We start from the raw sequence: 15,688 nt of genomic DNA on the forward strand, positions 1-15,688 counted from the left end.
GACTGAAAAACACAGCTTTTTCCCTACAAAGCAATTCTGGCAATGAGAACATGACATTATTTTCATGAATTGACAACACATATACAGATGTATGAGCAGCCTAGGAGAGGCCTGCAGAAGTTTATATAGCTGTGAGTAGGCGCAAACAGGAAAGAAAAAAAAAGGTGTGTGTGTGTGTGTGTGTGTGAGGGAGGGGGAGAGAGAGAGAGACCCATACTCATTTCGGATAGATTACACCATCTTGTGGTATAAATATTAGCTTGCAACCTTAACCCTTGGAGGCTTTAAGTCAAAAAAGGGTCCCTTTTTTGACTTAAAGCCTCCAAGGGTTAATCAAAAGGTAAGTTTTTCCATTTTATGAATCTCCTCAACAACGCTCAACCAGTCATCCAGAACAGTAGGGTCAGTATATTAATTAATTAATTCTTCGGGTAAGTCTCCTAAATAAAATGTTATGACGGACCGTTGTTTTGATTTAAAGCCTATAGTCTATTCTATCTTTGACATCTCCCCAAAATTTAGAGAGTTTTCGACAAGACCAGAATATGTTGGTATGATTTGCAACAGTTTCCCACAGCTCCCCCAGCATGAGGAATTTCCCCCTGTTTGTTGTTTTGGTGTTATGAAAAATCATACCAAGTTTTTCCAACTAAATTTTTGCCAGTTGGCAGAAGATGAGGTTGAAGTAGCAGTCTCACACATATTGTCCCATTGTTCAGAAGATATAACAGTGGACAACTCTTTCTCCCATCTTTTTTTAATATAATCTGTTGATGTTCCCCTACTTTTTAATATACTCTGGTAGAGTTTAGAGATTATTGACTTACATCCCTTAAAGTATGTTTGCAAAATCAGATTCATTATTTCATTAGGTTGAGTATTAATTTCTTTAGTCACTTTTGAGGACAAATATTGCTGTAATTGCAGGAATCTGAAAAAGTCACTTTTTCCTAACTCATATATATTTTTTAATATTTGAAAACTTTGAAGGCCATTCTTATCCATAATTTCACAATATACATTAATCCCTTTATGTGACCAGTTTTTAAATTTTAAATCCATTTGGTTTGGTTTAAACTCACAGTCATAAGCCACCCACTTAAGTACTTGAAAATGTGGTTCCTTAGGTTTAGTTCTTTTACTCAATCAAACCAAATAAGCAATGTAAAAGATGCCAAGGGGTTCAGTTCTTTCTGACAAGCTGTTGTCAGTTTCTGATCTCCTATCAGGGCTTGTATTGGAATGACCCCACACATATTATATATTTCTTTTCCATTGGGCCTCACAAGTATCATCACACCATTGTATAACTATTTTGAGTTGAGCAGCAAAGTAGCAATCTCGGAGACTTGTGTGAGAGAAGCCACCTTTATCTTTACGAATTAATAATATGCTATATTTAATTCTAGGTTTGCACCCCCTCGACAAAATATTAATTTTACAGTACAAAATAAATAAAATAAAATAATAATTTAAGTGTGTATTATTGTGTCGTTGTTTTGTCACTGACGTGTTCTATTAACCATTCTGTCTCGTTGTGAAAATTATGTCTCTGTGTAGGTATACTGGATCTCTCTGTTGTCATACGTGTCTTTTTAGCTGTCTTTGAGAACTTTGTCATACTTTGTCCTTGATCATTTACTTTTCTTTGTACATCTAAGGAGAAATGTCAACAGTTCAAATTCCGCGCAGTTCAAAAAGCTGCCAGCTAGGACCAGTTCTCTCTGTTATTGTTGTGTTATTAGCGTGGTATTCGAAAGCACAGTATGTCTTATATTTGATTACTGTCCTGTCAGCAGCAGCAGTGACACTTTATTATTATATTGCAGATTAAAGTGGTAGCGTCTACATGGATGAAGATCTAAACGAGCCAGCGTCAGTTTGTGGTGGCGTCAGTTTGTGGTGGCGTCAGGTGAGCTGCTGCTGAACTTCTCTTTTTTCCAACCAGGTAAACTGCTCCTCTGTGTAGTGACGTCAAAGGGATGGGCGAGTCACGTGCTTGCCTTCGAGTGAAACCTGCGGTTAACGTTACTGAAATGGGAGAGAGAAGAACGGGAAAAGGAAGGAAAGCGAATAAGGTAAGCGACCTCCAACGCGATGGTTCCACTACACAGAGCGCGGAGTTATGTGTTTCGCAGAATAATAGAAGGAGTCGGTTGGCGTGTCGGAATAAAAGTTTTTATGTCGAAAAGTAGGCGGTAAACAGAAGGCTGAGTCAAATTGTTGAGTGCTCGAGTGAAGTTTACCTCCTGTTCACTCAGCCAAACATGTGAAAACAGCTGTGTTTGGAAGAAAAACTCATATCGCGGTCTCCAAACTACGTTGAAAACGATATTAGCTTAACATAGAGTCAGACCAGAATATTGGGCTGACCTGTTCTCTTGCCCGAACCCTCATGCTGTGTGCCAGCTCAAACTATGAAGTCCACAGGTCCAGGCCTCCTTCCTTGCGCGCAGTGATATCATTTGATACGGACTACAAAGTGATCCTATTTTCTCGTTACCTGTTTATTATTAAAGCAAGTAGAGCTTGGGAACAGCTTCGTGATAACAGTAGCAGGCGTCTGTCTGACTTGAACTGGTGATAAAGTCAAAAGTGAACTAACAGTCCTCGTCGTGAGCCGCTACTCTACAGTTTAGTCACAGCTCAAGAATTCAGGTCCTTTACTCCAGCTATGAATACCATACTAGAATTTAAAATACTACTCTACGGCTGATGATAATAATCTGTTAAATAAATTAATAAGACGGTTATTTTCATTATTGACCCTTTATGTGATATTAAAAGAATATTTTTCTCCTTGCATTGACCAGTTGTGATAAGCCTGAACCAAAGGAGACGTTTGATTGGTCAATACTCTGAGAAAGCTTAAAGTGAACCTGTTACACTTTTTATTTTACATCTTTTTCACAATGGTGAAATTAGTTGAACATTAACTAGTTAATGTGACTTCTTCCTCATTACTTATGTTGTTGCAGGGCAGAGTCAACATCTTCCCAGTGATATTGAAAATGGTATCGAATAGCAAGTCATTTCCTGGGTATGGGTGTAGAGTTTGAAATTCTAGTGATGTGACAACTCTGGAGCTATGTCCACCCCAGTGTACTTTAAGGTCCTGTACCTTGGATAGTTCTCATAGTACAACAGTAAAATTTTGATTGTTTAATAGCTTCATTAAGCATAATTAGGTCATACAAAAAACAGCCGATTCTGAGATGGTCAGGTGAAAGGCACTCACTGACTGGCAACTCAATTTATGTTAGTTTTGGCTGGAGAGGCGAGAGGGAACAGAAGTAGCTGGTTAGCAGAGACTGAACTTTCAAACTAAGGTAAGGTTAATGTGCTTGTGTGAGAAACATTGCCAGCTTTCGCCAGTTTAGCTTCAGCCTAAGTACAGTGCATTAAATGATAAGACAGTTGATCAAAGCATGGAGTTTACAACTCATCTTCATATCTTCCCTTGTCTGTCTCTACAGGTGATTCATCTGTACACTGTATAGTCATACAAGGTTTGCATTCTGACCTGCAAGCCAATGTAAGTCGTGTTGAGTGACTGCGTGTAAACGAGGTATTCAAGCATACTTTTTTTAACCTCTCAAGATCAAATCTGCCACAAGAAACTGTCTTTCAAAGGCTCATTAGTTAGTAAGAATGTATTTTTGTGCTGTCTGCAGTAGCAGCTTGCAGTAAGTAAAGCATTCCTGAATAGCTTATTGAGGCAACAGGGGAATTCATGCTCCATACTTGTTTGCAGCACAAAAATACAGTCTTTATTCAGCTTGCATGGAGGAGGCTTGGATAACATCATAAATCACAAGGGCTTTTTGTATGAAGAGGGTTTTTGCTGGTGGCTTCTGGTACTCTGGGGCTTATCTTTTTTAGTTTGGTGTACTTTTTTCTCCTCGTGAATGTTGGGCTTGAGTATCATTTATGAGATCATCATCAATCTGAGACTTAATTAGATTTTTTTCTTCCTTTTTTCTTTCTCCTTTTTTTCTTTCTTCTGTTATTTAAGTTGATAATAAGAATGAAGCTAAAACAAATGCACACTTCATAATTACTTGATGGATCACACTTCATTGAATACTTAATTAGGGAGTGTTTATTCAACCAGTCAACTATGTTTCAAGTCTCAAAAATTAATGGACTTGCTCAGTGATGAATTGTTAAGAGAAGTTACAATTAACAGGATCAGAAGGCACTGTCTGTTAGGGACCATGTATGTTTAAATAGTACATGTATATATATGTATGTATGTGTGTGTGTGTGTGTGTGTATGTGTATATATCTCTATATCTCTCTCTCTCTCTCTCTCTCTCTCTCTCTCTCTCTCTCTCTCTCTCTCTCTCTCTCTCTCTCTCTCTCTCTCTATATATATATATATATATATATATATATATATATATATATATATATATATATATATATATATATATATATATATATATATATATATATATATATATATATACACACACACACACACACACACACAGTACACCAAATATTTACTTATAAACATGTCTGTGCATTTAGGGACCATCACCATCCTCATGTCCTATGGAGGAGGCTCTTACGGACGCACTGAGCGTGTCCGCCATGCGCCCCACTATGACCAGGTACCCAGCTCTTTACCCCGATCAGACTCCTATGATCAACAGCCCCTGAGAGAGCAGAGAGCTCCTCATCTTGCTCAGAGCACCGACCCTCTTCCACCTCCGCCTTTGCCTGCTCAGCCTCCTGTTGGCCTTGAGTTTGACCCCAGTGGAAGTGAAGACAACACTGATCTAGAGCCTGATCCTGCCATTGACATCAAACCAGTCCACCGCTTTATCCCCAACTCATGGAAGAACTTCTTCAGAGGAAGCAATCGCAGTAGTAAAAAGACGTGGTCCATGCCTACGTCTTCAAGCAATAACAACAGCACAACAGACGGAGTTCGCTGCTCCCCCCCACACTCCCCCTCTCTTCCTGCGTCATTCCAAGATAAATATGGCGGATCAGGCGGCAGCTACAATTCACGCAAAGAGCTTCTGGAAGCAAGGGATGGGCACGACTCTGTGTCTGGGCACACCTACCATACAGGTCTGACCTACAGTGAGCGAGTGCAGGAGTACCATCAGCGCTATGCCTACATGAAGTCCTGGGCAGGACTGCTGAGGATTCTGGGCTGTGTGGAGCTGCTGCTGGGAGCAGGTGTATTTGCCTGTGTCTGTGCTTATATCCACAAAGACAATGAGTGGTTCAACATGTTTGGATATTCGTCTCCTGGTGGAGCTTATGGAGCAGGTTACTATGGTGGCAGCATAGACGGGACCTCCTACTACACAGGCCCCAAAACCCCTTTTGTGTTGGTAGTGGCAGGGCTGGCATGGGTGGTAACTGTGATCATGTTAGTGCTCGGGATGACCATGTACTACCGCACCATCCTGCTGGACTCCTCCTGGTGGCCTTTGACTGAGTTTATCATAAACTTGGCCTTGGCATTGCTGTACATGGCAGCAGGTAGGAAACATAGCTGCATCTTGTCAGTGAAGACAGTTCAGTGGATTATTCAGAGAATCTGTTGTTTAAAAGAATATTTTTAAATAGTTTTTTTCAGCGTGGTAGACACCATCAATGTAATTTCATTGAAGACTTTACAGCAAGGGTTATAGAAAGTACCCAGACATCACCATAGACTGCCGTGCTAAAATCTTGGAATTTTACTGTTTTGTTTGTTTTTACTCAACCTGATAAATTTTGTTAAAGCAATTCTAGGTCTAGTTACTTGGATTTTTACCCAGACAGCTGTATGTTCTTGAAATTAGAAGAAAGTTGAACTCTTTACAGTGTGTTCTGTGGCTTGCTAACCAAGTTTGCCAAGACTCCTTTGACAACTAAGGACTTAAAAATTATGCATTAATTTCAAAATGCATAGTCCAGAAGTCAGTGGGTCACTTTTCAATGCCTACATTCATCTTTTATATACAGTGAAAGTTGTTCCGGGGACCTAAAAACATCTTGTTTTGTGCAGACAGTGAACTGAGAAATGCACCATGGCCCAGTATGAATGATTATTTTAAACTGTGAATCATAGAAATCTTCTTTAATAGAGTCCAGAAATAAATAATATCAAGCAAGAAATTGGCACAGTACTCCCTCTTAATTAAAGCTTAAGCGGTTATGATGCATGATAGGCATGATAGACTCATTAATAGGCAAGTCCTGTATTTCAAACCCAGTTATTGGTGGAATGCAGTTAAAAATGTAAAAGAGAAAACAATTTTCAGTTCAACTATTTTGCCATTGTAGCAAGGTTGAAGTGAAGCTATTAGGTATACTTGGGTTAATGACAACTTGGTTCTCAATATATATGTGGAGCCAGTCTGAGTTAATCAGTAACCCAAGGGTGTGTGAAAATTGACAAAGGAAAGACAAAGATAAAGGCTGTGATTTGGGGTTCTGGGTCATGTCATGTACTTCTCATACTCTCTATAGAACCAAACACTGAATTGCAAATATAAAGAAGTCAGATATGTTAATATTAACTACAACTCTGATTAATTTGCTGTGCTTAGAAATACAGTATTGCAGAGATTGAAGCATCAAGTAAAAAAAAATAGATTCAGGTAAAACTGAGGTAATTCCAGTGCATAACTTTGTCTGGTGGTATAATGTAATGATTTTAAAATTAAAATGAATTAAATATTCAGTCTCTTTTTAAATCAGTTTTTGATCTGCATATATAATAGAATATTTTTATTCTCCAGGCATTGTCTATGTTCGAGACACAACTCGTGGAGGTCTCTGCTCCTACCCAATGTTCAACAATGGTATTAACGGAGCGTTCTGCAGAACGGAAGCAGGCCAGATTGCTGCCATTATCTTCCTCTTTGTCACAATGCTTGTGTATCTGATTGGAGCCATTGTGTGCCTCAAGCTGTGGAGACACGAAGCTGCACGTAAATACCGGGAGAGGTACGGCCAGGAGGTAAGCTTGCTTTGTTTAGGTTTGCTCTGTTTATGAAATTGGGTCTAGGGATTCCTTACATTCAGTCAAGAGTTCTTCACTTTGATAACTTAAAAACAGTCTCAAACATGTCCACACATGCAGACGCAGACTGCACTGCAACAACAAACCACATAATTTGCACACAAGCTCCAGGGGAGTGAGTGAGTGGGTGGGGTCTGCCAGTCCTGCCCATGTGTTGCCAAAAGGGGTACACATAGTTCACTCTAGTTTTGCCTTGTATTCTTTCTCTTTTATTAATTGTGCAACATGCAAGTGACCGTTTTTAATTCGGAGATTTAAAGGAGATGATTTATGCCACTGGTCATAACTACACTAGTCATTTTGCCTAGTTATGCACTAAAATTGGAAGCACTGTTAACCTACTGAAATTGTAATTGTGAGGGACAGTTTGTGTAGGTACTCTGTGCGCACATAGTGGGTGAAAAGAGAGAGGGAGACACCAGGGAGTTTATTTCTTAAGTCATTTGCAAGTAAGCGCCTAATCACAGTTAACATTGTTCACATGTAGCAAAGAACAATTAAGCCTTCCATAATTATTGTTTACAAGTGGAAGGATATCAGACAAATGGGTATTAATGTAGTTTAATTGGTTATTAATTATTTTTTAAATTTCTTTATGGTATTTTTGTAATGGCTAATGGCAACAGTTGGTTAATAGTACAGATTAGCTAGCTTATAGTTGTAGCTTTAGTATCCTTGCTTGCAAAACCCTGAATGAAGGTTAAATACATGTGTGCTGGATGTATAGTCCTGCTTTTCACACTAAGCCAGTGGGCTTGTGGTCCATTTGAGGGGTTTATATAAAAAATAAAATAAACATATTTGCCGTCAATTCAAGACATATGAGCTCAGTAGGCACACAAGACAACATTTTAAAAATAACAGAGCAAAAACAAAATTTACAAACTCCTATTGTTATTGTAGGGTTTAATGGCAGCTCAAAAGTAAAACATAGAGATGTAAAAAATATAAATCACATGTTAATGAATTATATTTTTATATATCTTACATGTGCAGATGCAGCCATCAAACATACGAGCTGTGCAGTCATTGGTAAGGATTCTGTAAGAAAAGACTTCACACATTAAAGATGGAATGCAGAAAGAATAAATGCTTGTTTGATGATTTCTCTGTAAGTATTACAGTAATGCAGTAAACATGTTGCTGTGTCTCTGCAGATGGTAACAGATTCTGCTCCTGCTCCCAGAATTCCAGAAAAGGTCCAGGGCTCTTCAGTGGTTCCCATCCATACTGCACCAAAAGCAGTTCCTGCAAAGGTTTTGCAGGGAGCTATACCTTCGGGGCACATTCCTAAACCTGTTATAGTGCCAGACTACATTGCGTAAGTGTTACCTAGAAAATAGAAAAAAAAAGTCAAGAGAGTCAGACAAAAGTAGATACAGTACACAGTCAATCTGCAGTTGTTCCTTTCAAATGTTAAATAAAAAGGCTCAGACATCACAGAAGACGAGGGAAAATCACACCTGCACACACTTAAACATAAACATATCTATTCAATTCAATTTTATTTATATAGCGCCAAATCACAACAAAAATCGCCTCAAGTAGATACAGATCATATGACTCCCTATGAGCAAGCACTTTGGCGACAGTGGGAAGGAAAAACTCCCTTTTAACAGGAAGAAACCTCCGGCAGAACCAGGCTCAGGGAGGGGCGGCCATCTGCTGCGACCGGTTGGGGTGAGAGAAGGAAGACAGGATAAAGACATGCTGTGGAAGAGAGACAGAGATTAATAACAGATATGATTCAATGCAGAGAGGTCTATTAATACATAGCGAGTGAGAAAGGTGACTGGAAAGGAAAAACTCAATGCATCATGGGAATCCCCGGCAGCCTACGTCTATTGCAGTATAACTAAGGGAGGATTCAGGGTCACCTGGTCCAGCCCTAACTATATGCTTTACCAAAAAGGAAAGTTTTAAGCCTAATCTTAAAAGTAGAGATAGTGTCTGTCTCCCGAATCCAAACTGGAAGCTGGTTCCACAGAAGAGTGGCCTGAAAACTGAAGGCTCTCTCTCCCATTCTACTTTTAAATACCCTAGGAATAACAAGTAGGCCTGCAGAGCAAGAGCGAAGTGCTCTAATAGGGTGATATGGTACTACAAGGTCATTAAGATAAGATGGGGCCTGATTATTTAAGACCTTGTATGTGAGGAGCAGGATTTTGAATTCAATTCTGGATTTAACAGGAAGCCAATGAAGGGAAGCCAAAACAGGAGAAATCTGCTCTCTCTTTCTAGTCCCTGTCAGGACTCTTGCTGCAGCATTTTGGATTAGCTGAAGGCTTTTCAGCGAGTTTTTTGAACATCCTGATAATAGTGAATTACAGTCGTCCAGCCTGGAAGTAATAAATGTGTGAACTAGTTTTCCAGCATCACTCTGAGACAGGATATTTCTAACTTTAGAGATGTTGCACAAATGGAAGAAAGCAGTCTGACTCCAAGGTTCCTCACAGCGTTACTGGAGGCCAAGGTAATGCCATCTAGAGAAAGAATCTGGTTAGATACCATATTTCTAAGATTTTCAGGGCCGAGTACAGTAACCTCAGTTTTATCTGAATTAAGAAGCAGAAAGTTAGCGGCCATCCAGGTCTTTATGTCTTTAAGACATTCCTGCAGTTTAACTAATTGGTGTGTGTTATCTGGCTTCATGGATAGATAGAGCTGGGTGTCATCAGCATAGTAGTGAAAATGTATGCTATGTCTTCTGATGATACTGCCTAGGGGAAGCATGTATAATGCTTTTCTAATAGGAAATTTTTTCTGTGAGTTTTCTATTTTGTTTGCACTGATTTTGTTTTTACAAAGTCAAACACACTGAAACTCAACTAGCAAATGGTTTTAATATAAACTGGCAATCATTTTGTCAGTTACCATGAAGTGTATTATTTGTAATATAGGTGTTTCAGTAGTAGATGAATATCAGTTTGTCCACCACATCTTGTCCTCCAGCAACCAAACAGCAATTTTTGATTAACACTGAAGTTTTTCCTTTCACAGTGTGCATTAAATACAGCTGTTTACTCGGAACACATTTGTAAATACAAAGAAAACTGATAAACCAATATACACACATAGATGTACAAGGCAATTAAAACTCCATGAAAATAAATCGCAAATTAAAAGCTTTTCTAATTTGTCTAACTATTTACCATTTTTTTAAACACTTATGAAACTTTAAATCTTTCTCATATTTCAGACAAAAAAAATACTTATTTCATTTAATGAAATAAATGAATAGTAAAACACTATAAATAGAAAACACAACCATGATAGCATATTGGATCTTTATCTCCACTATCGCCATGTATAACTTAAATATGGTTAGGAAAAGATGTGACATTAAAACTGTGCTCTTTGTATTCCTGTTTCCTACAGTAAGTACCCAGTGATCCGGTCAGATGAGGAGCGGGACCAGTACCGGGCCGTGTTCAACGACCAGTACGCAGAGTACAAAGAGCTCCACTCAGAGGTGCAGGCAACCCTCAAGAAGTTTAATGAGATGGACGCTATGATGGGCAGTTTACCTCAGCACCCTACCAACCAGATGGTGATTGCTTATATACACCTCTTAAATTTAATTTAACAAGAACTGATGTTGATTTGCTTAGCACAGCTTCACATTAAGCTTAAACTACCCATTGAGGCCTTTTTGGATGTGTATAGATGTCTACAAGACTGAGTTAGCCACCGTCAAAAAGTTCTGTTTGTACTGTTATATCTACATTGACTCCCTTAAATTTTGCTTGTTGCATTTGGCATAAATACAGTAATTATTTTAAAAATAAAAGGCACTAATAGGTTACACTGAAACTAATAAAATGAAACTAAAATTAAACATTTTAAACTATAAAAGCTAAACTAAAACAAGCAAACCCACTCAGGAATCAAATGAAACTAAATGGAATAAGGATGCATTTTGATTGCATGTTTGGAATATTACACTCTGTCTTTTTGTTTTGAAATTGTACCTCATTTCCTCATCCCGTAACTTCCCCTGTTTGGACTTCCTGTCCCCTCTGCATTTCCCCTCCACCCTGAAATTCCTCACTCTCATCAGAAAGCTGCTGGTACTGCGTCACTGCAACTCATTTTCATACTGAGTTTCAGTGTTTGAGTTAACTATGCCTCTCTTTCTGTTCTTGTAGGAGGTGGATCGCATTAACAGAATCCTCCAGGAGTACCAGAGGAAGAAAAATGTGAGCTTATTGTCTTGTTACTGTTTTATACAATGGGGGGAAGTAATTATTTCCCTACCAAATTTGTGATTTTCTTCACTTACAAAAGTATAAACAGTCTCTACTTCTTCTTAGTTTCATTTTAATGCAGAAGAGACAGATTGTCGACCACAAAATTCCATAAAAACACATTACAGAATTACAAATTGATTTCCTTGTCACTGAGTGAACTAAATATTGAAACCCCTACAACCCAGCCAAAATTTTGGCGCTCACATATTAATAGTGTCCCTCTTTTGCATTGATTACAGTCAGTCAGTCATTTAAAGATATTCCTGATCTGAACTCATCATGTGTAGAAAGAAAACCTGTCCACTTTCTGCTAATGGTGATGGCTTAACTTACATGGGGAGCAGCTATGTGCTTTAAAATGGATGAGAACCATAGTCATAGATGGGTCTTTTAGCAGAATAGTGACCCGAAACTTTCCATAAAAATTTAATTACCATAAAACGCTTTTCCTTTCTTTGAAACTGTGCAACAGCAACATTAACCATAAACAAGGGAGGAGCAAAAAAAAACAAAAAAAAAAACCCCCCAAAGAAAAGATCAGATCATCAAGAAGGATTGCATGACAAAGACTGTTTGTGACACTGCCCCCTGGTGACAGTAAACAGTTGCAACATGTAGACAATCTTTCCTTCCCACTGCTGCTATGTGCTTTTTTTTGTCTTCTCAAGGGTTTTCATTCTTACATTGTTGGGTTTTTATGAAACACCTTAAGGGGACTTTTCTTGATTAGGTGCTATATAAATAAAGTTTAATTAAACTGAATGGAAATGTTCTCAGGTCCACAGCCCTCTGATACTTTTTTTATACCTTTATAAAGTCTTTATTGATTAAACATGGTGTAATTTTTACAGACATATCTTTTATTGCTCTTACATATTTTTTTATTGCTCCATAAATGATCAGGTTTAACAGAGCTTTGAAGGGCTAAAGGTCGACAAAGGTCCTATGCGTATACCTCGGAAAAAAACTGGAAGCTCTTTCTATGTCAAATACAGCTGGAAAAATGTCCAGAGAAACAAAAGTGAGCCAAAAGCTGTAGACAGAAGAACTTTTTTAAGAGTTTGCAGGAAAAGTACAGGATTCTTATTATTCCTTCAAAAAGTGACCCTCTGCAACAAATTTTTTTTGTTCAGTTATTTTGAAGCTAAATTAACTTTAGTTTCAGTGGTCACTGGGATATAATAACCTGTCAAATTTATAATCAAAATCAAAAAGATTTGCTGTCTCTGCTGTAATGTATCAGGTGTTAATGCTGGCCTGATTCCTTTTGGGAGAGGATCCACTGACATAGTATATTGTAACTTCAGCCATCATTAATTCTACATGTGCTTTTTTTGCATTTACAAGTCAAGAGGTCTGTTATGAAAAGGTCTACTAATCTCCACGGATATTGTGTAATTTTAGAATGTAGTTATTGTTGTGTTGAGTATTTGGGATAGCAGGACTATCTATGGAGTCATCGAAAACCACAGTGTTGTAATGAAGCAACATGTTGCCTATTGCAACAGCGTTGCACATTGTTTTTGATGGACAGCAATGTCAGATTTAGGAGTTTATTTAGGCTTTGTCTTTTGGTGGTTAAAGAACAGTAGACTATAATCTGATCACTGTTTCTGCCTTACCTTTACAGGATCCCACTTTCCTAGAAAAGAAAGAGCGTTGTGAGTATCTGAAGAACAAGCTATCACACATCAAACAGAAGATCCAAGAATATGATAAAGTCATGGAATGGAATGATGGCTACAGCTGAAAACCTCTGAGAAATTCCTGTACTGCAGCACAAATACTGAACTGCTGTCGCCATCTCTACATCACCAGTGCTGAAAATGAACACTTGATGTTGCAAGTTGATGCTGAATGCAGTCAAAACCATGAGCTTATCAAGCTTTCCCTGCCTTTTGAAATCTGTTCAGCGACAATAACTGGAAGAAAACACATCTGTCAACAATTTCTCTTTTGAATGTGTGGTTTCTTAAAGCTTTAGAGTCCAAAGCAAATGACCACAATGTTTCATCTTTAATAGGAATACCTTATATATATGTATAGCTTGTTTTTTTTTTTTTTTTTTGGGGGGGGTTGCGTGGATGATACAAACTTGCAGCTATAGTAAATCTTAAAAAAATGTGATGCAAACTGGAAATGGAGAATGTTTGCTTTCAGAGTGAAAGTTGTCCCTGACTTCTACAACCAACACATTTCAAAATCTGCAATTTATACTTTGAAGGTGAATTGTCTACATTTCTGGTTTGCTACTGCTTAGTGAGTAGTTTTGTGAGTGATTGCAGACAAGTTAGCGTCTTCAATGTAAACTACTAGCACACTTAGATCAATGCTAGCAACTGAAGCAATTGCAAGTTTTCCGGTGCTGCACCATATACCCTTATGCAACCAATGTCATGCTAACAATTGTCAGCAATTTCTAGCAACTACTTTCCAACCAGTTAAGAGTGTACACTTTTCCCTAGTGAATAGAGGTTGACAGTGTGTCATTAACATGTCTTTAGGCCTTAGTGAATAATTCTTTAGCAGTTGATTTCACAGTGACTGCCAGCAATCTTCATCACCCATGCCAGTTAGTCTCACATTGCTATATGAGTGCTCACCACTCCCTAGGCTACACTCTTAACCCTGGAGAACCCATGGGGTCAAATTTGACCCTATGGTTTCCCTAGAAAACCAATGGGGTCGACTCTGACCCCATTGGTTCTCCAGGGTTAAATTTGGGTGATTAGCTTAGCTGGATATTAAGGAACTAGGATAAATAGCACGGCTAACTTTAATAAATCCCTAACTTGAATAAAAAACCCAAATACCCCTCTCCCCAGCCAGACCACAGTTCTGTCTATGTACCACCCTTTAAGCTTGCTGTCACTTTGTAGCTTTATAATTTGATTGAATGCAAACCAAAAAATTCTATGTGTGTGATGCTGTGACTAAAAAATGTAGCTGAGGTTGTCCATTTAATTTCATATCTGACAATAGTTTCAAGTGAATGTCTGTATAATTATTGATAATGCTACATTATTTCTGTCAGGGTTTAATCCGTTGTTTGTTTGTTTTTGTCAGTTGTCTGCGTAATTTGTTTTTTCTTACTTTTAACCTCATGAAAACCACTGTTTATATACTCTTTTAAGTGCACGTTTTCAGAATCAGAGTCTTTATTTATCCCCAAGGGGAAATTAGGATACATTACATTAGGATACATTTTTATGTTGCGGTGTCTGAATCTGAAAGTAAGGAATTGTAGAATTGTAGCTGTTTGCTATGTGTACTTTGGATGCAACTTGCACAGACTTTGAGTGGAAAAAAACATTTTGTACATTATAGTCACGTAACTGCCTAAAAATCTCAATTTATTTGCTTTATAACACTGTGAACCTTTTCACTGAACAGAAAATATTTTCCAAGGTTTTTTTCTCTTTAAATGTGTATAATTTTTTCATAATTTCATGCTTTCTGTTCTCCAAATACAGTTCTGCTTATTGGACAATGGTGTAGTTATATTCTTTGTTAATCAGCAGCCAGCCATTTTGCTTTGTGGCAAAAAGTAATAAAATATTGATGGGCAAGAACACCAAAGAAAACAAAAGGCTGGATGGGAGATGAAAGAAGTGACTGAGTAATCAACTGATTAAACAAATTTTATCTTTTGAGTTGCTTTCCCAGTAATACTTTTTCTGGCTTTTGGACTTTATAGTGCAAATGAGCCCATTGAAATACTTTTTCAAAAAAAAAAAAATATTAAAGAAGCTCTTGCTTTAGATGTAGTGTTAACTTAAAAAAACATTTTGTAGACAAAAATAGGACAATTCTTTAATTAGTAGTAAAAATATTAGTTGATGCAAATCTGGACTTAATCATAACATGAAAATCCTGACTCTAAAGTTAAATGTTTAACCAATTAGGTAGATCGACATCTGGTCACCTACCAAATTGAAGGTAAGTGGTTCGATCGCATCTCCTCCTCTCTGCATGCCAAATATCCATAGACAAGGTGCATCCATGTGTGTAACTGTCAGAATGAAAAAAGCTCTGATGTGAATGAGAAAAGTTGTGTTAAGTGTTTTTGAGTAGAAAAGCGCTATATAAGAACCAGTCCATTTACCATTATTAAAAACATTTTGCACTGGGTTATGTGCGAACATTAACAGAAAATCAAAGCTCAGAATACATTCAAACTTGTTTCTTGTCATTTTATTCAGTTCGTGTTAATTAGTCTTCTCTTGCTTACTTGTGTACGAGGGATACGTTTGTTGGAGTGACACTCAAAGATTGGCGAACTTCTTTATAATGTCACTCATATTAGTTTCCTTCTTTGCCAGGCGAAATAGGTTTGCACGTAAGTTGTTGGACACGTTTGTTAAAATACATTGGTTTAACATTTGTAAGAGACATGCACAAC

At 37.8% G+C, this 15,688-nt stretch overlaps 1 protein-coding gene across 6 annotated transcripts; it reads left to right on the forward strand.

Annotated features, from left to right (window-relative positions):
- The first annotated feature begins 1,975 nt into the window (after nucleotides 1-1,975).
- On the forward strand, nucleotides 1,976-14,776 carry marveld2a (MARVEL domain containing 2a). Of its 6 annotated transcripts, none has more exons than XM_085414556.1 (10): nucleotides 2,025-2,078; nucleotides 2,979-3,329; nucleotides 3,477-3,568; nucleotides 4,537-5,505; nucleotides 6,753-6,973; nucleotides 8,033-8,068; nucleotides 8,194-8,357; nucleotides 10,415-10,586; nucleotides 11,185-11,235; nucleotides 12,917-14,776. In XM_085414556.1, exons 4-10 carry the CDS (start codon nucleotides 4,554-4,556, stop codon nucleotides 13,034-13,036), a joined length of 1,716 nt encoding a protein of 571 aa, XP_085270682.1. In that variant the 5' UTR covers nucleotides 2,025-2,078; nucleotides 2,979-3,329; nucleotides 3,477-3,568; nucleotides 4,537-4,553; the 3' UTR covers nucleotides 13,037-14,776. The 6 variants fall into 6 exon arrangements, with proteins under 6 accessions (XP_085270680.1, XP_085270684.1, XP_085270681.1 ...); XM_085414557.1 differs by having other exon boundaries at nucleotides 3,477-3,535; XM_085414554.1 differs by lacking the exon at nucleotides 2,979-3,329 and having other exon boundaries at nucleotides 1,976-2,078; nucleotides 3,477-3,535.
- The last annotated feature ends 912 nt before the right edge of the window (nucleotides 14,777-15,688 follow it).

This window comes from Rhamphochromis longiceps, linkage group LG7 (genome assembly GCF_057381845.1).
Source record: "Rhamphochromis longiceps isolate RC_006_pf linkage group LG7, R_longiceps_female_GT1.1, whole genome shotgun sequence".
NCBI classification, from domain to species: domain Eukaryota; kingdom Metazoa; phylum Chordata; class Actinopteri; order Cichliformes; family Cichlidae; genus Rhamphochromis; species Rhamphochromis longiceps.